Here is a 27,037-nt window from a genome sequence, read left to right on the forward strand (position 1 = left end):
AGTACTGTGTATGCACTATGAGTCTTTTTTTAGAGTGCATCAACAGGGCCTACATGAGACAGAATTCTTCCATCCACCTCCTAGCATGACGGGGTTTGGTTGGCTTAACTATGTTGCTCAGTGGTGTGGATTTTCCCTATGTCTGAGTGATTTAGCTGGGTCTATCCAATTTTTTAGTGTAGACCAGGCCTTACTGACTCTAAAGGGAGTTTCAGTGAGAGATTGAAGTGGAAATGAAGCTTCCTGGTGATTCCAAGACATGAATAGAAGGCTGGAGAAGGAGAGAATAATTGAAAATTGAATGGGATTAAGGGTGGGTTTATTAACAAAATAGGATACTTGAAAGTCAGAGTTGAATTAAATAATAGTTGTGCCTTTTAAAGGGGAGTAGCAGTATTGAATATACATTGTTTTACAGACTTTAAGTGCTGTGATAAGAAAAATCAATTTATGGACAAAATATACAAGAATCCTTTAACTTTTGTCTGATAAGGATTATCAGACCTTGAATTCTGCCATTCAAGAAGCCTGGGTTGTGTGTATTGTAAATTGGAGCTAGTGGAATAGTAATAAGCCTAAGGGTTCTGCTCTGTTTCCTTCTTCAACTCTCCTGGTTAAGAATACACATTGTTTGCATTATTCCATGCTGTAATATAATGACTCTAATCTAGTTGCTCCATTAATATACCACCTTGTCGTATTGTGCCTGGTCACATAGTGAATGGTGACTATGCTATAACTTGGCAAAATGTCCACTGGATGTATGAAAGAAATAACTCCTTGAAGTACTAGTTTTCTAAATTTTTATTTTTTCAAATTAAAAATAAAACTACAGTCATGAATGGTGATTAGATGTTTTTTGAATAGTTGATATTTATTCTAAGATGAATGGCTTCTTAGGGTATGGCTACACTTGCAGCTGTACAGCGCTGCCGCAGGAGCGCTCCCGCGGCAGTGATTTGAAGTGCAAGTGTGGTCGCAGCGCTTCAGGTACTCCACCTCTCCGTGGGGATTAGCTTGCAACGCTTGGAGCCACGCTCCCAGCGCTGGGGCACTGTTTACACTGGCGCTTTGCAACACTGTAACTTGCTGCATTCAGGGGTGTGCATTTTCACACCCCTGAGCGAGACAGTTGCAGCGCTGTAAAGCGCTAGTGTAGCCAAGGCCTTAGTGTATAACTGATGCATCTTACAGGTGTTGCTTTGCTTATGTGTTCCATTTATTAAAAATATAATAAAACTTGGCACATCACTTAAACCATAGCTTGTTGCTATTTGGTAGCCACGCTTCGAATGTTAATTTTGATAACATTGCATTGTGTGAAGATTCCTTAATGAGTGTTTATAAATTGAGGGCAGTATAAATCCCTCATGATCAGGTATAGACCAGCTCTTAATGTGAGTATGCAAGGAAGGGGAAAGCAAGGCATAAACTCTAAGTTCTGGAACATGGGCTGCTTTTCATACTCCTTGGTGTTCACAGTGCATTACTGGGAGAAGGAGCAATGATCTAGTTGCCCTCTGGCCTGTCTGCAAACGAAGTATGCTGAAAAGAGATGTAGCAGGGGAGTGTTGTGTAGTTTCAGGAGCTCAGATGCCACCTTACAGATGCATTAAGGGCTGAATTATGATATCATAGTTTTTAGAAACTCCAGTCAGTGTCCTGTTTATACAACTAGCACAAAATAAATGTTGATACAGTCCCTGCCCTGGAGATTGTACAATCTATAATTGGGCCACTCTTTTTAGACTTGATTTTTAAGGGGGGGAGAAATCCATTACTATGTAAGAAAATTTTTTCTTAAAGCTGCAACTGCTTTGTTCTACCTCTGTATATCTGTTGCTAGCAAAATTAACTAGTAATGAATTGGTGCAGTTAAACCAGTATTGAACATGGATTAACTGCAGGGGTGGCAAGAGCAAACGCATTCAGCACTCTGCCAGAAACTTTGGTCAAAACCTGCTCTTTCCATAGTTTAGGAAACAGTGGGACATTCTGTCCTTAGCTACACTTGTATTTAACCCATGTTCAGCACTTGTCAACAATAGGTAACTTTCCTAGTGTAAACAGGTTTATAAAGCTGTACAAACTCAATTGACATTCTTTTGTAATTAATGGCATAATTTACTTGTTATTACAGACTTTTTCATTGTCAGCTCTTCATAGCAATCTAAACTTGAAACCTGATTTGTACTTGTAATTTAGTTTCTGAGACTATTTTTACGATTGAGAACAAATTTAACAAGCAGGTAATTTAGGCCCATTGTAGACCTCTGAACTTGACTACCCATTCAGCTTAAATTAAAGTGGTGCTGCTGTAGGTTGAAAGCATGATCTCTGACAGCAAAGCTTGCTTATGGATTCTGAGGGCTAATTCAGTTTGATACAAAATTTGTGGCCTGGCATTATGTATCTTAACTTCATGCAAAACTGTTCAAATAGTTTATAACAGTGCCCGAGAGCTCTGTAAAAATGAGCTTGCTTTGTTTGAACTTGCTGCAAACAGCTGGAAAGCTGCACTAAAGGGGCAGCTGGGGATTCCTTGGTGTAGTGCAGGGGTGGGAAAACTTTTTGGCCCGAGGGCCACATCTGGGTATGGAAATTGTATGTCAGGCCATGAATGCTCACAAAATTGGGCGTTAGTGTGCAGGAGGGGGCTCCAGCTCCGGCTAGGGGTGGTGTCTTGGGGGTGGGCTGGGGATGAGGGTTGGGAGTACAGGAGAGTGCTCCAGGCTGGGACTGAGGGGTTCAGAGGGTGGGAGGGGGATCAGGGCTGGGGCAGTGGGTTGGGGCATAGGAAGGGGTCGGGGTGCAGGATCTAGGTGTCGCTTACCTCAACCAGCTTCTGGAAGCTGTAGCATGTTCCCCCTCCAGCTCCTATATGGAGGTGTGGCTAGGCGGCTCTGCATGCTGCCCTGTCTGCAGGACCCTGCTCTGCAGCTTCCATTGGCTGGGAACCTGTTGGCAGGGGTGGTGCTTGAGGTAGGGGCAGCATGCAGAGCCCCCTGGCTGCCCCTATGCATTGGAATTGGAGGGGGGACATGCCGCTGCTTCGGGAGCCACGGCACACACACTGTGGCAGGCGCACGCGGAGTGGGGCAAGCCCACAACCCAGGCCAGATTAAAACATCTGAAGGGCTGGATGTGGCCCCCGGACAATAGTTTGTCCACCCCTAGTGTAGCGAAACTCAAGAGTTAGAGGAAGTCATATAGCCAGCTTTACATTCTTGCCCTTCTTGTGGGGTTCATTACAAGAACATACCTTGAGCTGTATGGAAGCTTGGGGGAGTCTGTTTAGCCATTCCAAGAGAAATGGAAAAGGTGATTGAGCACCATCTTTGCCTCGGCCCCCTTGAGCTTGGTGTAGTTGAGGAGTGAGTCATTGATGTGGAGGTTATATTGTCACAGTTTACACCTTTAAAGAATTGTTGGTGCTTTGTGGAAAACTTTTGATAACTTTCTAACTAAAAATGTCCTGTTCTGCTCTCGCTGGTGAGTCCTCAGATGGACTACAAGAACTCCCCTCTTAATGTCCTCTCAATGTTGTTTTGATGTTATGTCCCTGATCCATTACAGAACTTGCTCCTTTAAAGTTGTGCAATGCTCCCCTCTAATGTTTGGCCGCCTGCTTTGTCCCCTAGCTAGCAGCCCCACATCAGCTCCCCTATACCTCGCCCCCCCCCCCCAAGCATCTGCTGCCCGTCAGTGGATTCCCTGGAACATCGCCTTCCCCCCTGCTTTTCCCACCTCCTTCCCACAGCAATCAGCTGTCTTGCGGTGTTCAAGAGGCTGGATGGATGGGGAAGGACATGTGCTGTGTCCTTGCCCCTCCACCCCAGTGTAGGGGAGCTGATGGGGTGGGGGGGGGGAGGCGGGGCGGGGCTGCCAGCCTGTTTAATACATGTATTAAATTGCTTGTTTAAAATGTATATAATGCCTTTTTGTCAAACCAAAAAAAATTTCTCTGGCACTTAACCCCTCCATTTACATTAATTCTTATGGGAAATTGGATCCACTTAACATTGTTTTGCTTAAAGTCACATTTTTCAGGAACATAACTACAACGTTAAATGAGGAGTTACTGTACTGTATCAGTGAGTCCAGTTCTGGATGCCTGCCTTTAAGAAAGATCTGGACAAATTGGCAAGAGTCCAGAGGAGAGTGTGCAGCCAAAAAAAAAAAAAAAGTTTAGGAAACCTGATGTGTGAGGACAAGTTTAAAAAAAGTGGGCATGTTTAGTCTTGGGAAAATAAGCCAATAGCGGGGGGGAACCTGATAATTATTAAAATATTGTAAAGGCTGTTATAAAGAAGACGATGATCATGTTTTCCATGTCTGCTGAAGGTAGGACTGTCATAACCTAGTCCCAGATTTGGACCTTAGCGTCCAAAATATGGGGGTTAGCATGAAAACCTCCAAGCTTAGTTACTAGCTTCGACCTAGTAAAGCTACCACCACCCAAAAAATTAAGAGTGTTTTGGGGCACTCTGGTCCCCCCAGAAACCTTCCCTGGGGACCCCAAGACCCAAATCCCTTGAGTCTCACAAGAAAGGGAAATAAACCTTTTCCCTTCCCCCCTCCAGGTGTTCCTGGAGAGATACACAGAAGTAAGCTCCTTGAATCTAAACAGAGGGATTCCACCCTCTCTATTTCCAGTCCTGGAAACAGAAGTACTTCCCTCTTCACTCAGAGGGTATGCAAAGTCAGGCTAGTAAATCTAACACACACAGATTTTCCCCTGACTTCTTCCTCCCACCAATTCCCTGGTGAGCACAGACTCAATTCCCTGGAGTTCCCCACTAAAGAAAAACTTCAACAGGTCTTAAAAAGAAAGCTTTATGTAAAAAGAAAAAAAAATACATAAAAATGGTCTCTCTGTATTAAGGTGACAAATACAGGGTCAATTACTTAAAAGAAATATGAATAAACAGCCTTATTCCAAAAGAATACAATTCAAAACACTCCAGCAACTACAGACCTGTAAACACAAAAAAAACCCATATAAATCACTATCTGATCTTTGTACTCACAACTTGGAAACAGAAGATTAGAAAGCAGGAAACAGAAATCCTCTCATAGCCGAGAGAGAGCCAGATTCAAGACCAAGAACAAAGGACTCACACATAAACTTCCCTCCACCCAGATTTGAAAAAGTCTTGTTTCCTGATTGGTCCTCTGGTCAGGTGTTTCAGGTTACTTCTTTCCAGGTGAAAGAGACATTAACCCTTAGCTATCTGTTTATGACAAGGACAAATAATCTGCAGCAAGGGAGACTGAAGGTAGATGCTAGGAAAAGCTTTCTAATTATAAGGGTAGTGAAGATCTGGAATAATATTCCAAGTTAGATTATGGTATTCCTCTCATTGGGAGTTTTAAGAACTGGTTGGACAAATATCTGTTGGAGGTGGTCTTGGTCCTGCCTCAGTGCAGGGACTGAATTTGATGACTTCTCAAGATCCCATCCAGTTCTGTATTTCTATGATCGTTTTCATTAAAAAGTGTTCAATCTTTTCACTCTCTTTAAAGTAATCCTAGTTTTTATGAAAAGTGCTGGTTGCTAATGTAATGCTGAAATCTATATCCACAGAACAGGTATGTGACAGCCAGTGGTAGTGTTGGCTTACCCACAATGTCCTTGCCATGTACTTCAAACCTGATCTTCGATGCGAATCATTGAGTTTCAGTCCTGCCTGTTAAATGCTTGAACTACCAATTCCAGTGGCCATAAAATCAGTGTTCTGCTGAGAATTAATGTTAGAGCTCATCTACATACGACAGTTGCACTGGTTTTAACTAATTAAGTCATACCTTTAGTTAATTGTGTGGAAATGCTTATTCTGATTTTACTTAAAGTGAATTAGGAAGTAGTTTAAGATAAATAAATATACGCTATTTTAAACTGAAAAAAGCATCCATGTAGAGGTTTGCAGTGATTTAACTAAATGTTTAAAAACTGACTTAAGTTGAAGCAATACAACTCTTGCATATAGACAAGACCTGAATAGTTGGCTTCATGTGCTACTAATCTGTTTTTGAATCAGTCATCTAAGGATGAAGGTTTGTTTACTTAATTACCTGAGCCATCCATTTCATCGTGACTCTTGTGTTAAAATTTCATAAACTTGAGTTCAAGAGTAGGGAAAATAGCATGACCTTTGTTTCAGAGGAGCCTGTACTATTCATGACATTTCCGGACAGGTCAGCTGTTGGTGTTAAGTGAAACGTGATTTCCTCCCAAGTCTTTAATTTAGTCTAGTACCTAAAGTGAATCATTTTAGCCAAATAATAATTTGTTTTTCTGGTTTTGTGGGTAAGGGTGGAGACAGAAATACATTAAAACTGTAGGTATTTGCAACCTTGACAAACCTATTGCTTTGAGTTAAAAATCAGGGATGGAGAGTGTTCTGGCAGAATTGAGCTTAAAAGCACTGTAGAACCTTTTTTTTTTTTTTTCTTTTTTTTTTTTTCCTTCACAGGAAGAATTTCTTCCAAAGTATGAGTAGTGAAAAATGAATTGCTTATCTGTGTTGTATCATGGAGTGTATGAGCTTGATTTTTTTCCAGTTAACTTCCTTATGAATGTTTGATCTTGCTGCTATCAGTGCAGTCAAATTGGTTTAGTCGCTCCCTCTGGCACTCAGGCAAATAGCAATCTGTAGATAACGAAGTGTTTGTATCCTTTAAGATTGAGCATTGCTGCCCACTTCAGGCAGCTCTATATTTTGTTACCGTGTCTACAGTTGGAATGGTCAGCCCCAGTTAAAGCTTTTGCACTTTAGTAATGGTTCAGTTTACCCACTTCTAAAGTTAATCTACTATCCATATGCTTTTTGCACCTTTTGTTTTTGCTTTCACCCTAACACACACAACTTTAGTTTTATTAACTGTTTTGATCCTCTTCAGCACCTTTCTCCAGTCCCCAGCAATCATTAAAAGAAAGGGCAGCAAGTATACTCTGTGGCTGTACTATGTGTCCATAGCACATGTATTGAAGGACCAGGCATCCGTTGTTTCATTGAACCCTAAGTATTCACCATAACTGGAACTGAGAACATCCGGAAGTGCAGGAAGCTCACAAAATGGAGAGGCCAGGACAGTGTATTTTCAGCTCAAAGTAATAGCCTGGCCAAACAAGGCTTATTGCTATTCCTCCATCTGGATGAGAATCTACTTCCCACCTAAAAGCTGAAGTATGAACTGAAAGGCAAAAGTAAATTTAAGCTGAGTCAGATAACCCCCAGGGAAGAGTCTTATCTCTTGATCTGACTCCTGCACATACCCACAACTTTCTCATCAGCAGTTTCTAAAGTTCAACATAGGTCAAAATTGGCTTGTTAGCCTTTTCTGCCATTCAGCCTAACATCTGCCTTCTAAGAATATCATAGAATTGCAGTTCTTTTGACTACATAATAAATACCTGAGTCAGTTAAAAGATCCTCACAGCTTTTAAAATCATCCTGATCCAAACTTCCTCTTCTCCTAGCCCCATGCTGAAACATACAAATAGGGAATCTTTGCACACAAAGAAGAGAAATAATGTCCATCAGTGAATGGCCTTGCTTGGTATTGTGGTCTTGTACCAGGACCTGAACCTGTGAGCCAATCCCATTCAGTTGATCAATCTGGCCGTAGTCATATCCTGTGTAGCAGATCTAGAGGAGGAAGTTGGGGGAATGGGTGGTGTCTTCAGAATGGTCAGAGCATCCTCTTTCCTGGTGACTGAAAACAGCACACTATAGAAGAGATGTTACTGCTGAAACCAGTCTCCATCTTGCAAGACATGCCAGTTCAACATGCTGGGGCATCCATGGGAGCAAAAGCAGCTCAAAGATTTGGTCTCCTAAGGAGAAAAAAAGATTCATATGCTAAACTGCTACACATGGGACAGACCTACAGAGGAAATATCTTATTAATACTCAATGTATGCAGCTTGGGGTTTGTGCTCACATAAATACCTCCTGAGTTCTATGCAAAGATTGGTTATGCATGTTGACTTGAAATCAGGTCGGTTGGGGATTTAAGAGGCTGTGATCTATTCAGAATAAGATGTTGGATGTTAAGTTTTATATAAAATGATCTGCATACGGGCTCCTAGTTGGTATTTCTGTTACCTGTTGGTTCTTGGTAGTGTACACTACGCTGTACGTGGTTTTGTTTTTTAGGTTTTCTACATCTACAAAATTCAGAGTAGTTCCTGCATTATTCTGTTTCATATTTGTGTTATGCATTTAAGTCCTCAAGTTTCTCTGAGCAGGTATTCTATTTTGCCTGCAATGTTTGAGCTACACACCCCAAATTGTGATATTACAAATGATCAAATGTATTGGCTAGGAACTTCAGACTTCTGACTGGAAAACCACGAAAGGACCTGAAGGAAATACAGGAATGATTGAAAAATGATTGTGCCTGACTGGAGCACTCTGGCAGTGCAAAAAGTCTGAAAAACAGCTGAGTATAGGGGAATTCTCAGATACAGAGGAGCTCTGCTGGAGTTAGGCTGGTATACACCTATGTCAAACTCACATGAGCCCCAGGATAGGGAGCTGGTAAATAGGGCAAAGCTGGAATGCAGTTTGCCCCAGCTGATGTATTTTAGAGGAGCTCCTGGGTGTCTTGGATTTTGGCAGGGCTATATCTGCTGAAGATCTACTCTGAGAATCAGGGAGCTGTAAGAAATGAATGCCAGTATGTGTACATACACATGATCCTTCCACACCCATCTCTGTTGCATCAAGCAGAAATTCTGTGCACCAAAGAATCTGAGCCACAACTTATGAGTTTCACTTAGCAGGAGTATCTGCTTTTTAATAGCAGTGGCAGGTGCAGTTGACCCATCTTCTATACTTAAAACCAAATTGACGATTGGTAATAAATGGTTACTGAAGGTTAGTAGACTAATAATTTGCTCCATGCTTTAAAAAGATGACCTCCAGCAAAATATTTGAACTGTATATTTAAAATGATTGTTTTTTGCAGAAATGTGCTCTGAATTCAAAAGCAAATCTACAGAATAGTACTTTAGATTTTTGTCTTCTTCCTAGGTACTGGGATCTCATTACAAACTGTATAGGGTGGGATGAGCAATAATCCAATAATATATTCTTTAAAAAAAATACCATTTTAAATTTTCCTCTAATACTTGTACTACAGCATGTTGCAAACCAAATTCCTATTCCTGACTAAACCAATATTGAGTCTTTTTTCCATTTGTAGTCTGAGGGCTTACTCTGTCATTGTCAAATTGCTTTTGAGAAAACTTGTTGGGTAAGCAGACAACTCAAATGCCAATTGTAAATGAACTTTAGTCACAGTATGACTAATCTGAAGTGTATCTGATAAGTGCTTCTTATGTCTTGAGCTTTTGGATTGCCCTGCTGAGTAAATGGGTGGAGTTCTCCATTAACAGCCTACACTACATCACGTTTTGCTGACTTCTCCTTCTGCCTCTTCTCTTTAAAGTGGAACTACAAGTATTTTCTGTAGCAGTATCCGTATATAAGACTATTGCTTCAGCATAGGTTTTTCATAATACCTGTTAATCTTGAAATCTTTAATTCTTTTCATTATTCTTGAAATCTGCACCTCTATGTTGTAGCTCTAAGACAGGAAAACATAGCTATTGTTAAAGGATGCGTACACTCTCAAGATTCAAGAAATGAGTCTTTCAAAAGCTGACTAAGGACGTTTTAATGTTTTGAAAGTGATTTTTATCTCCTAAAGATAAGGACAAGAAAAAGGTGTGTGTATCTTTGATGTGAAGTGGTGGTAACCTTGGATGAAAAATTCTTAGGAGGATCTTCTTTGTAGCATGTGCTATTTTTGCATAAAACTGCTTACATATTCTGTTACAGCTGAAATTATTTGTAAGGACATTTTTTACTGGCAAATTTGTACATGTTAACACATTTTTGTTCTTACAGTGTTAACTTTAAACTCTAGTCAGGAAAAGAGATGTTTAACATAATGAAGATAATGTTTTTGAGAGTGAGATTAGCAAGGCTTGATGGGAGTATGCGCTCTTTTTTTAATGAAGAAATCAGGTTAGTAGAGAGAGGCCATAGGGAGTTGAACTAATAACATTCTCAGTACTCAAATTAACAATTGTGACAACTTCCTTGAGTTTGATCCTACATGTTTTGTGCATGATTATGCAGAATCAGTTACTTTTGGAAAAGACATGAGCCACTTCTGAATGAAATTTTGTCTAATATGAAATGCTTAATATGATAAGAACTGAATTAGATAGTATCCAAAGCAATATTTGGCTACTAGCATCTTTGAAACTAGTACTTCTTCACATTGTGTATAATGAGCATGTGGAACTCCTTGCCTGAGCAGGTTGTGAAGGCTGGGACTATAACAGGGTTTAAAAGTGAACTAGATAACCTCCATGAATTTAAGTCCATTAATGGCTGTTAGCCAGGATGGGTAAGGAATGGTGTCCCGAGCCTCTGTTTGTCAGGGTGGTGATGGATGGCAGGAGAGAGTTCACTTCATCATCACTGCACTTAGGACGGAAGAATCCCATGCACTGCTACAGACTAGGGACCGAATGGCTAGGCAGCAGTGCTGCAGAAAAGTACCTAGGGGTTACAGTGGACGAGAAGCTGGCTATGAGTCAACAGTATGCCCTTCTTGCCAAGAAGGTGAATGGCATTTTGGGCTGTATAAGTTGGGGCATTGCCATCCGATCGAGGGACGTGATCGTTCCCCTATATTTGACATTGGTGAGGCCTCATCTGGAGTACTGTGTCCAGTTTTGGACCCCACACTACAAGAAGGATGTGGAAAAATTTGGAGTCCAGCGGAGGGCAACAAAAATGATTAGGGGGCTGGAGCAATGACTTATGAGGAAAGGCTGAAGGAACTGGGATTGTTTTTTCTGCAGAAGAGAAGAATGAGGGGGGATTTGATAGCTGCTTTCAACTGCCTGAAAAGGGGATCCAAAGAGGATGGATCTAGACTGTTCTTGGTGGTACCAGATGACAGAACAAGGAGTCTCAAGTTGCAGTGGAGGAGGTTTAGGTTGGATATTAGGAAAAACTTTTTCACCTAGGAGGGGGTGAAGCACTAGAATGGGTTACCTAGGGAGGTGGTGGAATCTCCTTCCTTAGAGGTTTTTAAGGTCAGGCTTGACATAGCCCTGGCTGGGATGATTTAGTTGGGAATTGGTCCTGTTTTGAGCAGGGGGTTGGACTAGATGACCTCCTGAGGACCCTTCCAACCCTGATACTCTGTTTCTATGATTACCTGTTAGGTTCACTCCCTCTGGGGCACCTGGCATTGGCTACTGTTGGTAGACAGGATACTGGGCTGGGTGGACCTTTGGTTTGACCCAGTACGGCCATTCTTATGTTCTTGATAAAATCTGTGCTCTGAGTTAAAATAACTTAAATCAGAATTCTGTCCTAAAGTTACCATACGAGTAAGTAGCCACCACCAGCCTTGTGCAACTTCAGTCTTGGACACAACATGAGTAGATCCAGGTTTCTCTTATGTCAGTTTGCATGTCTGCAAACTGGATTAATTTTCATATTTATTTGTTGTATTCTAAGGACAATGAGAATTCTGTCCCTCAGATTAATTTTGTGTGTTCCGGGGTACCTATCACCTTTTTGCATTTTTAAAACTACTTTTCAGGTTTAGGTGAGGTCTGGTGAGTTACATCTTACTTTAATATTTAAAGTTTAATCCTCTCTGGCACTGCTTGGTTTAAAACTCTGTTACCATGGCTGCTAGACTGGATAATATCCAGAAACATTGAGATGACATTTCAGTCATCCATCTGATTACCTATAAAACAATGTGGAAACTTGGATATACAGAAGCATGTTTCATATCAATGTTTCTGAATAATAAAAAGTACATTAAATGTCTCTGGTTCCCTAAATTTTAAATCTAATGCTCTTTAAATGGGCACAAATTAGTTCCACCTACAGTGCTTTCGGAAGATTTGTGCTGTACAAAATAAAATAAACTGGTGCATGAGTCTAGATCGGGGTAGGCAACCTATGGAACATGTCCAAAAGGTGGCGCACAAGCTGATTTTTTTTTTTTTTTCAGTGGCACTCACACTGCCAGGGTCCTAGCCACCGGTCCGGGAGGCTCTGCATTTTAATTTTAAATGAAGCTTCTTAAACATTTTTAAAACCTTATTTACTTTACATACAATAGTTTGTTTATATATTATAGACTTACGAAAAGATCTTCTAAAAACGTTAAAATGTGTGACTGGCACACAACTTTAAATCAGAGTTGTTAAATGAAGACTCGGCACACCACTTCTGAAACGTTGCCAATCCCTGGTCTAGATTGTCAGATGTTAGGCCTTTTCTTTTTAGGGCTATGGAAGTTAAACTGAAATATCAAGAAAAGTACCTTGTTAAATGTGCTCCTATTTATATTGCACATACTCTCTTGGCTTGGGAAGTTAAAAAGTTTTTTGGCATGTATCCTGTGCCCAAAATGGGCACAAACTATGACAGCTGGCAGCAAGATCGGATTAAAATAATGTAATGAATTGAATGCTTTAAAAAAAAATTCTATGCTATGTTTTACTTTTCATATGAACAGATGTCTTGTATGTTGGGTGTACAAATGGCAGCCCTAATACCTGTGATACTGACATGACATTCTGTTTCTCCTAGTTTCCATGCAGTTATGTGTGTGTTTGTTTTTTTGTTTTATGGAGAGAAGGAATCATCATTCCTTTATTTCACTTTGGGGTATTGCTTGGCATCCTTTCCCCTAACAGATCAGAGTAATCCATTTCTCTTTAAATAGTCTCCCCTGTGAAAAGAGTTGGGTTCCACCCCATCCTACCCTCCCAACAACCAGGAAGGAAAAATAGATTTTTTTAAATTTTAGGTCTCTAGCCAAGAATCTGTCTTATGCAGCCCACTAGATCTAAATTATAAAGCAGAGAACTTAGAACTGTAATTAGGCAAATGAAGACTAATTTGTTTTATTTCCACTGAGTAATTGAATGTGGAGGTTTTGGAGCGGGGAGCTGAAAATTTTCAAACATCTAGGTATTTTACTTAGACACTACACAATTTAAAAATACTGTTTCCAGAGAGTAGGATATGGTTTTCTATGATACTCAGAAAAGTTTGGGGGTTGCTTTAGTTTTTAGTATTGGTGAAGGGATGCATTTCCTCTTCCCCTTTGCACTTTTTTGGGGAGCTGAGGGAAACAAAAAGGGTATTGATTACTTTACTTTAAAGTTAGAGATGTTTATGAATTTATCTGTTAAGTCGAGCAACCATTAACATCAAGTGGCTGCCCCATCATCTCCCACAGCATCCAACAGTGATTAATAAGCTTGATGTTTGTGCTAAATGGTGAGCAGTGAAGTAACTGACACTCTAAAATAGTCATACTGTAATTATCAGCACTAACCCTTTGAGATAAATAGTTTGTGTTTCTCTGAGCTGTTCTGGGCCAGGGGTCTCAAACACAAATGACCATGAGAGCCATATGAGGACGAGTGCATTGAACCGAGGGCTGCATCACTGACAACCCCTCTCATTGCCTCTGGCCCCGCCTCCACTCCATCCCTTCCATTGGGCCCCGCCCCTGCCCCAAACGAATCCCTTCCCCAAAGTCCCCATCCCAACGCTGCCCCCAGAGGGTGCAGAAAGGGTGCAGGGCATGGCAGGGGCTCAGGGCAGGGAATTGAGGTGCGGGGTGTGGCAGGGGGCTAAGGAAAGGTGTTGGTGGGTGGGATGCAAGAGGGTGAGGGTTGTGGCAGGTGACTCAGGGCAGGGAGTGCAGGAGTGGTGTGGGATGTGGCAGGGGACTAAGGGCAGGGAGTTGGGGTGCAGGCTCCAGCCCGGTGCTGCTTACCTAGAGCAACTGACCCTGGCCACGCTCTGCTCCATTCCAGGAAGCAGCTGGAACCCTGTTCCTGCAGCCCTTGGGGGAGGGGGCTCAGGGTTCTGTGCATGTGCTGCTCTTGCTGCTCCTCTAGATACCTCCCACGAAGCTCCCATTGGCCACGGTTCCCTGTTCCTGGCCAATGGGAGCTGTGGGGGGTGGTGCCTGGTAGGAGGTAGGAACCCTCTGCCTCCTTCTCCTGGCCCGAAGGAGCATGCTGCCAGCTGCTTCAGACAGCGACGTGGGGCTCGCAATGCCACAGGGGGCAATTCCGCGAGTAGGCAGAGGGGTGGGGGGGGGCACAGGGAGCTTGGGCCTATCATAGCATTCGTTCTCAGATCTGAACCTTAGAGTTCAGAAAATGAGATACTAGCACCTGAATCCTCTAAGCTTAATTACCAGCTTAGATCTGATAGCACTGCCACCACCCAAAAATATAGTGTTTTGGGGCACGCTGACCTCCCCAGCCTTCCCTGGGGACCCCAAGAACCCAGATCCCTTGGTTCTTAAAACAAAGAGAAATAAACCATTCCTCCACCTTTCCCCCTCCCAGAATTTTCCTTCCTGGGCTATCCTGAGAGATACTGATCCAACCTCTTAAATCACCATACAGAGAAGCATCTCCCTTCCCTTCCACAAAGAGGCAAACAGAGTCAAGGAAAACAGAGAGATTCTATCTCTCCCCCTCCCGTCTCCCCCACCCGTCCTGGTGAGTTATCCCAATCCCCTGGAATAAAACAAGGGAGACAAGAAAAAAAATCAATCAGGTTCTCTAAAAAGAAACCTTTTAATAAAAGAAAGGAAAAAGTGAAGAATTATCTCTGTAACTTCAAGATGTAAATATTACAGGGTCCTATAGCTTACAGACACCAGAAAGAGACTTCCCCCCCAGTACCTATACAAATCAAAATATTCCCACCAACTACACACATAAAAGTTAACCAGCCAGATCCACAATTGCAAATAGAGTAAAACAATCAAAAAGCCTAAACCGCCTGTTTTTACTTACTATTTGGAAAGAAACTTAGAGAGCCTGTAGTAATGTCTGGTCTCTCTCAGACCCTCCGAGAGAACACACAACGGACAAAGAACACACACACAAACTTCCCTCCACCCAAATTTAAAAGTATCTTGTCTTCTGATTGGTCTTCTGGTCAGGTGTCCAGTTCCCTGCTTGTAACCCTTTACAGGTACAAGAGACATTTGTTAAGGGTTAATCTGTTTATGACAGGGCCACACGCAAGAGCCCCGCGGGCCGCGTTTGAGACCCCTGTTCTAGGCTGTCCATGGACATTGCTCCTCACCACATAAAGGTCTCCAGTGGCACACTTGTTTGCATGATGTCAGCTTTAATATTTCACAGTAGTCAATTGAAAACGTCTCCTCTGATCGTTGTGGTGGTATACCTAGTGATTGAGTGGGATGAAGCCAATGATGTTGCATGACAAGGAATCACTTTTCAGAATCTTTTTTTGAGGTCCTGACTTAAATTGGAAATTAGGCCAGAAATATATGTTTGATTCCAATTTCCCATAGTTGTAAGTAATATTGGGATTGATTAATGTGTACTGCAAAATGTAATACTTTCATTTTTTTTAAAAATTTATGGAAAACACACCAAGTTTGTGATAAGGGATTGATTTAGAGTATCTTTCTAGTTCAAAATCTAAATGCAAATAAATAAATAAAAAGAAATGTTCTTGAATCTGTAGGCAATCTGAAACAATGATGTGTTACCCATTTATCTTGATATATCTCTGAAACTCGATAATGACATCAGAAAAGTTAATGTGAGCTATTTCATGGCTGCTGATCTCAGTAGAAAAAGCTAGTGTGTTTTACCTGGTATCTGGATTTGTTTAGAAAGACGTCTGACCGGAAAATGGTTGCAAATCGTAAAGATTGAACCAGTTGACTTTTTTCAATTATTTGATTTATACCTTTGACATAGAAGTATAGGAAGAAGTGGAAGGAGATTAATTCTAAATGCATTGGAAGGTCTGTGGGATAAATAAGATCTTGGCTGTAGCAGAACTGTTTTGACTTTAAATATTAGTGAATAGTTCTGTGTTCAGGGAATTTATTCTAAATTCCTTTATATCCTTAAAGGTTCTTCCAAATTAGACAGCTTTTCAGTGGCCCCAGTGTGGTAGCCTAGTTGTGAGAAAGTCAAGTTCTAACTTGACTCACATTTTATTTCTTTAGAAAGCCACCGACCTTCACTTCTTTTAGGGTAGTACTAAAACTAACCACCTTGGAATGCTTTGATAATTTTTTAAAAATTAGGTTTAAGTACATAATAAACAGGAATCTATTCACTAGTGCAGGGCTTCTCAAACTTCATTGTACCATGACCCCCTTCTGACAACAAAAAATTACTATAAGACCCATGAGGGGGGACTGAGGCGAGGGGGATAAAGCAGAAGAAGCCCAAGGGCTTCCACCCCAGGGAGGTGGCCTGTAACTTGAGCCCTGCTACCCAGGGTTGAAGCGCAGGCTTCAGCTTTGGGCCTGAGCTGCAGCAAGTTTAAGCCAGCCCTGGCGATCCCATTAAAATGGGGTCATGACCCACAGTTAGAGAACTGCTACACATTTTCTCCTCTTGAGGCAGAATACATGAGCTACTTACCAGTGCTAATCAACACTTAACAACTTGAAAGCAACAAGGGAAGAATACCATCTCATATACTTGAAATTACACTGCATGTTAGGCAGAATCCAGATTCATTGGTTCTAGACTAGTAATAGCAATGAAAATGCTGCTATACTTGTAAAAGGTGCTATGGTATAGTAGGACCAATTAGGTTTGAGGCATAAAGTGCTGCAACAGGCTTAATGTCTGCTTTCAAACCCCCCCCCCAAAAAAAAAATATTAAGCAGAATGACATACTTTCAGTTCAGTTATTTTAAAACTATTTTAAAAATAGTCAAGCAAGAATATGCACTTAACAAAATATTTGGGGTAAGACAGATCAGTCTTGAAAAGGCTGTTCAAAAGTACTTGAAGGGAGCATACAGTAAATGATCTGGGAATGTAGAGCAGAGCTTTAACATCATGGCTGTTTATAGACAATTTCTTGTGCTCTGTTCCAGGCTAAAGAAATTTTGACAAAAGAATCCAATGTACAAGAAGTGCGATGTCCAGTCACAGTCTGTGGAGATGTCCACGGGCAATTTCATGACCTCATGGAACTCTTCAGAATTGGAGGCAAATCACCGGACACAAATTACTTGTTTATGGGGGACTATGTTGACAGAGGATATTATTCAGTTGAAACAGTCACACTGCTTGTAGCTCTTAAGGTAATGTTTTTTTCCCTCCAGTTTATTCTGTATTTATGACTATATATCTAACTTAATAAAACTATTTTTATAATATACTTTTTGTACCATCTACATCTGACACTGCTGTTAGATGTTACCTCTGTTTTTATAGATGTAGAAACTGACTAAATGACTCTTAAAACCACAGTTTGTCACTGGCAGAGCTGGTATTCCTGACTTCCAGTTCTTTGCTCGTACTAGACTATTCTGCCTCAGCAAAAGTTATGATTTCTAAGAATATTTTTATTGAAAATCAGTGCTGTATTAATTAACTGAAGTAACTTGCAATTCATGTTTGAAAGGGTTTAAATGTCAAATGTGGGTCTTGCACTGCTGGGCAAAGGTTGGAGGATGAAAGAGGGTTGGAGAGACTATCCACAGGTAGAGGGAAAAACTTGAGATGTTTCAGGCCTGACAAAAGGGAGAGCCTAAAGATACTTTAAAGTTTTTTTAATGAGTCAGGGTTAAACTAATTGGTTATAAATCTTCTGAAAATAGTGTACTAAACTGAAAGCTACTAGGAGAAAGCAGCTGAGAGCAGATAAAAGCTTATATGAAATCCATGAATAGTAGTGGCCACAGACCTTAGCCCAGCGTTTTGCCCATAGTAGGTCTTTGGCAGTTCAGGGTCTTTTATTAATAGATCTTGTGCTTGAATGTTTTTACCTTTTTAGCTTTTTGCAGATTACATCAGAAGAAATGGCACTGATCTACATAACTCTCTTCTGTTGGGCATTTCATGAAAAATATAACTTAGCCCTGTTCTCCCTTTGTTCTGATTCTTCCTTCTGGGAAGTCTACTTTTTTCTTGTTGGTTTTTTTTGGCGGGGGGGTGGGTTGTTTTTAAGGGAGAGGTGATATTTGATCGTCATAATAAATGCTTTGTGTTGTAGGTCCGTTACCGTGAACGCATCACAATTCTTCGGGGGAACCACGAAAGCAGGCAGATAACACAAGTATATGGTTTCTACGATGAATGTTTAAGGAAATATGGAAATGCAAATGTTTGGAAGTACTTCACAGACCTTTTTGACTATCTTCCTCTAACTGCCTTGGTGGATGGCCAGGTATGTTGAAATTAGTCAGACATTTTTTTAAAAAGCTGTCTTAAAAAGAGTAGCTTTTAAGAGGTGTAGAATCAGATTAAATCTTAGAGCTCTTATTGCTCATTTCTCTGTTACAATTTTGCTGCTGATTATACATTTTACTAGCATGTGTTAATATAAAATATTTGCAAATCAATTGGATGATTCTAACAGATGTACAACTCTTCCAGATTTTTTGTCTACATGGTGGCCTCTCACCATCCATAGATACACTGGATCACATCAGAGCACTTGATCGCCTGCAAGAAGTTCCCCATGAGGTATTTGATAGATCTATTATCAAAATGTGCTGTTTAGACACAAGTTTTTCCATTTCAGCATACTTTCTTTATATCCTTGTGTGCTTATATAAACATAGTTCAAGAACGAAGTTCATGACAAACAGATATGTATTCATAGTATGACAATGTCAGTCTACCTGCAGACCGTCTAAAGGACGGTAGTGGTACGCATACATTATTCTTGCCCAGGATTTAGAGAATAAGTTGGAGAAGGTGATCATACTAGATCATAATAAGCCCTTTTAATCTGAGGTCTCCAATCTCTTAGAGCAAGTCCCTTCGTCACAAAGATTCTTCTCTTACTGTAATCAGTTGCCAGGGTTTCCCAAGTGCCAACTGTGCTGTTAGTATATTTAAGTGAACACTTGAGTCTGAGATAGATATAGATATATAAACACACATTCACTGACTCTGTCATACAGCTGAAAACTCCTGACTTTAAAAATGTGTTGCAGGGTCCGATGTGTGATTTGCTATGGTCAGATCCAGATGATCGTGGTGGTTGGGGCATTTCTCCTCGTGGTGCTGGCTATACGTTTGGGCAAGATATTTCAGAAACTTTTAATCATGCCAATGGCCTTACGTTGGTTTCAAGAGCACATCAGCTGGTAATGGAGGTAAGTATTGTGCAGTTTTGTTTTAAATACCTACAATTTGAGCTTAAATGCTTTGATACTTAAATGCCATTATCCTAGTGATTCTGTTTCAGAATGGGCTTCCATGGCAATACATTGTCCTGCTCCGATAAGAGAAAGGAAAGACATCCAGAAGCTTCATCCTGAAACTGGAAGAGCATTAAACTTCTGTATATAGTTAATGCATCTAAAGTCAAATGCATTGCAACTACTAATCTTCTGCCTTCCTTTTGATAATTCATTGCTGCCCCAGGTTACAGGGGATGGATGTGGGTTGGGGATAGGGAGAGCGCGGGGGCTCTGGGCTAGGGGTGTTGCAGTGAGGAGTCACATGGGGAGGTCACATGCCCCCTTTAGCTACTCCCCTCACCCCCCGGAACTGGTAAGACATGGATTTTACTTGCACCACTGGTTATTTTATTATACTTTGATCTTAACCAGGGACACTCTTGTGTTCTTCTCAAATCACAAATCTCTGGTTATGGTATAAAGAACAGATTTCTCCCCCATTCTGAGAATTATCAATAAAGATATCCAGTGTGGGCAACCTCTCCTTCTGATTCCTCACTGCTTAGTTTTTAATGTTCTTAGATGTACTACGTAAAGGGTTCGATGAGCCATAATCTGTGAACCACTGAGATTGTCTGTCTGGTTCTTACAGCTACATACAGAGAGAAGAGGGAATGAATGTTTGAAGTACATCTTAATAAAGACTTATTTGATTTTTGTATTTTCCCTCTTTAGGGGTACAACTGGTGCCATGATCGGAATGTAGTAACAATTTTCAGTGCTCCAAACTATTGTTACCGTTGTGGCAACCAGGCTGCAATTATGGAACTTGATGATACTCTAAAATACTCCTTGTAAGTATTTAAAGATCAGATTCTCATTAAGCAATGTAGTTAAGAAAACAGTTGTAAAAATAGATCACTTTATACTGTTGTGGGGGGAAAGGAGTGTAGTAACTGTTAGACTAATATCAAATGCCAAATCTAAAAAGGGAATAATGAGTAGTGACTGTCTAGGCATCAGGTAGCGTAAATTATTAACTGCAGTTCTGAAATTCTTTAAATTCTTTCAGTAGCTCTACAGAGCTGTGCAAATAGAAAGATAATTTGAAGGTGGAGGGAGAAGGGATTGTTAAACACAGATTCCAGAAATTACATTTCAGACATGACTGAATTAAACACTTCATGTAGCAGCAGCTCTCTCTCTCTCTCATATTCATACAGATATAGATATATAAATTTAAAATGTGACTTGATATCTTATTTACTATTTTTAAACTATTTTTTGTTTGGTTTGGGAATATTAGCCATTTTTCTTATAAAGCTGTCGTTGAAGCTTAGCTCAGATCTCTTCTCTGATAGTTCTAAAGTCAGAAAACATATTTCTTCCAATGTTTGCCCCATGTCAAAGGTGATTAGAATTCTTCATACGTTTGATTTCTGTAGGGTGAGTCATACATTGAAAGCATTTAGTTAAAACAGTGGTTTTCAACCCAGTGTCTGTGGACTATATATAAGGGGTCTGCAAAAGGTGACTCTGAAAATAAAGCTTCAGCTCCAAGAAAAGGCATTACGTTTTTCTGATTACACAGAAGTATGTGACTACCCTACTTACAGGCCAAAATCCAGAAGTGTTACCACCAGAGAAGCCTGCAGTTTAGCGCCCTTCCTCATGCTGCATCAAATGTCATCGTGCTGAGCATGCACAACATTTATAGTTCAATTCTGTTTAGTCATCTAAGGCTTTTATGGTAGTGATCCTTGAACCATAGATTGAATTTCCAACCTCCATTCAGAATTTATTAGGAGTCCCCAAAATGAGAGAGGTTGAAAAACACTGAGTTACAAGAATGCTTGGAATATAAAAGATGGAGTGAGAACCTGGAAATGTGTCATACTCTTAAATCGCCTCCTCTCTGCAGCATTGATATTGGGGTACCTTGTAGACTTCCTAAACGCACTCTGGCTTGTGGGTATTGTAGAGAATACACTTTAGTGACAGCCTTGATATTCTTCACCAGTCCTCAGTTCCTATTGACTGTAGAAAAAACCCATTTAATCTATGAGCTCCAAGTATGGGTTTAATATTGAGGAAAAGGGCACTTAACTATCATGTAACAGTCCCAGAATTCTTATGGGGAATACAGCTAATCAGGGGCACACATATGGTAATTATGAATTCGTCAACAAAATCTGTAGCAATTTGAATAAAAACGTGTTTCCTTTCAGCTTGCAGTTTGATCCAGCACCACGCAGAGGTGAACCACATGTTACTCGTCGCACCCCAGACTATTTCCTGTAAAGATTTCACACTTGTACAGTATTGCCATGAACCATGTGTTGACCTAAAGGAAATGGGAAGAGCAACAGTAACTCCAAAGTGTCAGAAAATATTTAACATTCAAACTCATTTTCACATGGACCAAAAGATGTGCCATAATAATACAAAGCCTCTTGTCAACAACCGTGACCACTTTAGAATGAACCAGTTCATTGCATGCTGAAGCAACATTGTTGGTCAAGAAACCAGTTTCTGGCATAGCACTATTTGTAGTTACTTTTGCTTTCTCTGAGAGACTGCAAATATTAAGATGTAGACATTAACACGTCGTGAATACATTTAACTTTCCATTTAGCTATAGCTTTATTCAGCATGACTGTAGATAAGGATAGCAGCAAACAATCATTGAAGCTTAATGAACATTTTTAAAATAAGTACCAAGCCCGCCTCCTATTTGTGTTCTGAATCTCTTCTGATTTTTTTTTTTCAGGGAATACTGTTTAATTTAATTGTATTGATTTTTGTCTCATTTTCTTCCTCCCCATTCTGCCTCCTTCATTGTCCCTTGTAATTGTCCAAGCATAGTGAGTTATTTTGAACAGAACTGTTTTTTTTTCCTGTAAAATGATGTTACTGCAGGAGAGTACTGCAGTGTTTTTTCATAATAAACTTGTGAACTAAGTATTTCAGGTCAACTCTGTGCTGGCTTTCATAAAAGGTTGATTACATGATGGGTTTTAAGTAGCATCGGGGTAGAAGCATGTTCTGCAGTGCTCTTTAATCCATTAATAGAAGGGGGTGTATTGAGCCGGGCTTTAGTTCAATATGTCATTTTTTTGGTGTTTTGCAGTTTTTTAATAGGAATTTTTACAAGTAGCTTGTACTCTGAATTTCTTTTGCTCCTTCCTTTCCCATGTTTGTAAAAAGTGTGGAGTGAACTTGCTGCTTGATTTTAACTGACCTCATTCTCTGCTGTCCCACCAGTCCATCCTTATTACATAAATGGGCATGTTGGATTTTCTGTTTCAAGGAGGCGCAAGGTAGCCTCTGCAGAAGCATGTGAACAGAGCACGTAACTTGGTGACATTGTCTGCAAATACACAAAAGCAGCTCTCACTTAAAGTCAATGGGTGCTGCATAAATAGACCTGAGCACAGAATCTGAACTAAAATATTTTTGCGTTTCTCCCTTTGCCTAGTCATCCGGGCCTTTCTCTAGTGTCTCTGCATAATCTGTCCTGTTTTTAATTACTTGGAAAACCAAGGAGAATGTAATGTGTGTGTGTTTCAAGATTCCATTAACATGTTAAAATTGTTCTTCATAATGGGGTAGTTTTAATTGAAAATTGGTGAGCTACATGACAGCATCATTAACCATTTAAAGAAGTTGGAAAGATTCCAAAGGAAGAAATGCTTGCCTATTTAAAAATGTAAATGTTGCTATTAAGTTACCTTCCTCCAAGGTTGACAAATGAGCAATTGGTCAATTGTGTTACTCAGCACCAGAGAAACCGACAATTCCCGTAAACAAAACTTGGATTAATTTTGAAGCTGAGTTGTCACTTGCTCTGGCAGAGTAAGTAACTTGAGAAATGAGCTGCATACCACATTTAAGGTGGTAGGAATTGCCTCATGTTTCAGTTACATACAGAGTTAATCAAACTTTGACTATTCCTGTTTCTCCTTTCATGGAAACTTAAAAGGTTTGATTTTTGCAGCTCACATTACGAGTTAGTGCATGAGAACCAGAAAGAATCTGGATAGTCTATTACCATGCGTAAAGCGTTCTAATGAGTTAAAACTTAAGACACTGGGAGCACAAAATTCTCTTAGCCCTGGTCTACACACAAAATGTAGGTCAACCTAGCTACACCACTCAAAGGTATGAAAAATTCACATCTCTAAAATGTAGTTAAGCCAACATAAGCCTGGTATAGAGATCGGTAGGTTGACAGAAGGATTCTTCCCTCAACCTAGCTGCAGCCTGTCAACGAGGTGGATTTACTAAAGCAACGGAAAACCCTTTCTGTCACTGTAGTAAATGTTTCCACTACAGTGGTGCAGGTGCAATGCTTACCTGTTGTGATTTAGTGTAGACATTACAGGGACTTTTTAACAGAATAAGGGGCTGTCTGAAGCGCTATCACCACATTGCCTTTTTTCTCTGTTGCTAATTGTGTAGTACCAGCAGCGTGCTTACTGCTTTTAGACAGGTGTGAAGAGATCTCCAGAGCTTCGCGTACTGTTAAAGCTGGGTGAAACCTTTTTATGGGTAGAGTTAAAACCTCACTGAGACTGATAGTGTGAACGCAGCCTTCAATTAACATAATTGTCAGAATATATTAATCATAGGCCCCTGCCTAGGACAAAAGGGTTATGTAACACTGCCCAGGAGTTTGGACTGAGTAGGCAGAGGGCTTCTGCTGCATATTTAGTGTTTATGTGTAAACGTGAAGACAGAACACACAGGACCAAAAAGAACAGAACTAGAGGCAAGAAAGCCTGTAAGTAGTGTGACCCTGGGAAAAGCTAGAGAGCTTGTGGGTCTGTTGGCTAAAAAGGCTTGAGTCTAAAACTTCCTTTTGCAGGGGAACTAAGAACATTTGGAGGAGTAGCATTTTGTATGGCCCTTCGTATATAAACAAGATTGCATCAAAGAGAATACCAGACTCTATCAGCCTCTGCTCCCAACTAGAACATCCCTGATGCCCAAGTTTTTGGTTAGCCACTTTGTCAAAAAGGGACAACACAGAGAGAAGTGGGTTCAAGTTTCCAAGGAGTGACATTGAGCTAAGATCAAGCGTGAGTAGTCTTTTGGCTTATCCAAGGCCACGATCAAGTGTCTTGATGTTTTTGGTCTTTTAGCCTCAAGATGAAAACCTTGTCTGTGTCTCTGGGACCTTGAAGTGAAAATATTATGTAAGTTCCTCTTGAGCCAAGACGAAACAAATAATTAGAAACGCTTGTAAATATCCAACATTCATCTGAGGTTTAAAACATGAGCTCGAGACTTTGCAAAAGGAATTAAGATTACCTAAAACAAGCTGAAGGTTTCCCAGAAAGGACTCTGACTTGCAGGCTGAGATGAGATCCCTGTTGGAGCAGCAACTACAAAGTGATAAGACAGCAGCACAACTAGGCTGGAATAGTAAAACAGATGGAGGTGACCAACAATCTGATTTCCATAGACCAGAAGACTTTCCACAAAACAATAGAGACCAAGCAACCATTTACCAACTTAGAACTTGCTGCAGCTCATCTATTAGCAAGGACAAGAAGGTGAAAATTCAGCTCCAGAAGGAGATCAAAGCATCACAGATCATAGTAGAAGGCAACTGCTTGGATGAGGAATTGAGCCAGCCAGAGGACTTGGGTAAGAGCAAACGTTTACAACAGTTTTTGTGCCCTGTTCGTAGTCAAGAGAAGACATTGGGCTGTCCCATCTCAAATGATGCAAAGGACGACTAACTTTGAGAGGAAAAACTTCTTGGGAGACTTATTTGGCTCAGTTCAACATTAGAGAGCAAATGTTGGGAGCTCAGAGATCCTCTGCCCCTGGGGCTGTGGTCCGTCCCTTTTTTGCTATAACTAAGCCTGGGGTATGCTGAAAAAATGGCTTAGATCCTCAGAGGTTTGTTATCGTGAAGATGTACTGTATTTAATTTGTCATGCACATTCAAACTTGAACAGACTCATCTGATCTAGCAATACTTATATTGCTAGGAGACACATGTTTGTTTACACACATACAGTACTTCCACGAGTTTAAGAATATGGCAAATCCTAAGACTCAAACTGCAAAAATAAAATCAGTGCTTTAGATTGTGCAGAGCAGCATCCCAAGCAATTGCATGCTGATAGAGGAAAGTTGCAATGTCATATTAAACCACACACACAAGCCAAATATTGATACTCTTGTATTCTGATCAGCATCTTAATGCCAAACGCAAAGCAAAAACAAAACATCAGACAACTGTCATATCTGTTTAATGGCAGTACTGACAATTGAGAGTGCCTCAAAGTTTAATATATGCCACATTTTGAGCATCACAAGTGCAGATATACCAGTGGAGAAACTGGATAGCCCAGTCTTAAGGGAGTACATTCAGAAACCAATTCTAAACACGTGTGCTCTTCCTTCTGCTAATAAGCATCACCAAGATTACGTATCCATGATGTTTTAAGTACACAGGAGCTGAAAGAGCATATGAAAAAAGATGATTCTGTTTGAGTCAACAGATTACAAAGATAATTGTGTTCTGCATATCATTGGCGTACCCGCAAACTAATGGCTCAGAAAAGCTACAATCATTTCTTTTGGACAGTCCTGTTCTTAACCTGGTAAATTATTCAACTTTGTCACCAGCTGTCACCAAACTGCCTAACCAATTTTGATACAGATTTTAGGGTGTCTGGGATAGTAACAATGCAACATGCTGTACTCGAGCATATACTCAGGTTCAACAGGGCCTGCTTCCTAATATGGTGCATGTAATGTACAATGCATATATTGTAAGTCTGGCTAGCAATCCGCGGCATGTTCATTTTTTCTAAAATAGATAGTCATTGCTGCAATGAAGAAAATGTTTAAACACTGCCCAGCTCACAAACTGCGTTTCAGGGCTTTCTTTGCAGGGGGAGAGAAAAAAGCTTAATCTTGACCAAATGCCTGTGTGGAGAACCAGTAGTGACACGATGGAATTCATGGTTTGAAGCAGTTCTTTACAATGCTGAATGTGTCACTACTGTGAGTTCGTTGCAAGTGAAATGGAGATTTCATCCTGCATTGAGGTAATGGGGACACTGATCTTGTTTTTAAATGACATGACCTTGCCATTCAGTCATTGCTCGGAATACCAAATCATTGATGAAAACTATTTAAATTTTTTGAGATGTTCTGTTTCCGTCCATCAATCGTACAACGCTGTAATGGATTTGACACAGTGGGCAGACTCAATGCAAAAGAAAAGTACAGTGAAGATGCAGAGCAGAATGCATTTTTAAAAGGAGTGTTCAAGAAAATGGCAGCCGAACTGTAGGAATATTACTGCAACACCAAGAAAAGTGTTGCCAGACCAGATTGACAAGGACCAAGGTTCACGCAGCCTGGACAGTCATTTATGAAAGCAGTTTGGGTATTTGATGTGAAACAAGTGCGTATGTTATCAGAGCAGGCACTCCCTCTGGAGACAATCCCTATGTTTGGCCATGAGAACTGGGGCCAGAAAGGGCAAAACCATTGCCTCCAAGGAGGAAGCCCTGGATATATGGCCCAGTACCAGGGCTGGGGCTGTTTAAAAGACTGCAGACACACACAACCAGAAGGGGTATGCAAGAGGTAGGTGCCATGCCATTACATTTGTTACCAGTAGTGAGGTTTCTTTCAGCCTGGCCCCTGATCAACAAGGGGCACAACTATTGAAGAGGATTTACCTGTTGACAGCAGGAGCAGCAGCCTTGGATCCTCCTGATGCAGTTGACGGAGAACCTACAGAAACAAGAAATCCAGTTTGTGGCGCAGCAAC

General features: G+C 40.7%; 1 protein-coding gene across 2 annotated transcripts in view; it reads left to right on the forward strand.

Annotated features, from left to right (window-relative positions):
- LOC115656635 (serine/threonine-protein phosphatase 2A catalytic subunit alpha isoform) overlaps positions 1–22,202 on the forward strand; it is an 80,379-nt gene extending 58,177 nt beyond the window's left edge. For both annotated transcript variants that reach the window (XM_030573643.1, XM_030573642.1), the window contains 6 exons: positions 16,972–17,181; positions 18,096–18,269; positions 18,479–18,568; positions 19,045–19,206; positions 19,969–20,087; positions 21,462–22,202. In XM_030573643.1, the coding sequence (XP_030429503.1) occupies positions 16,972–17,181; positions 18,096–18,269; positions 18,479–18,568; positions 19,045–19,206; positions 19,969–20,087; positions 21,462–21,534 (828 nt within the window). In that variant the 3' untranslated portion in view covers positions 21,535–22,202. The remainder of the gene's footprint in view (positions 1–16,971; positions 17,182–18,095; positions 18,270–18,478; positions 18,569–19,044; positions 19,207–19,968; positions 20,088–21,461) is intronic.
- The last annotated feature ends 4,835 nt before the right edge of the window (positions 22,203–27,037 follow it).

Source organism: Gopherus evgoodei, chromosome 8 (genome assembly GCF_007399415.2).
Source record: "Gopherus evgoodei ecotype Sinaloan lineage chromosome 8, rGopEvg1_v1.p, whole genome shotgun sequence".
In the NCBI taxonomy this organism is placed as follows: domain Eukaryota; kingdom Metazoa; phylum Chordata; order Testudines; family Testudinidae; genus Gopherus; species Gopherus evgoodei.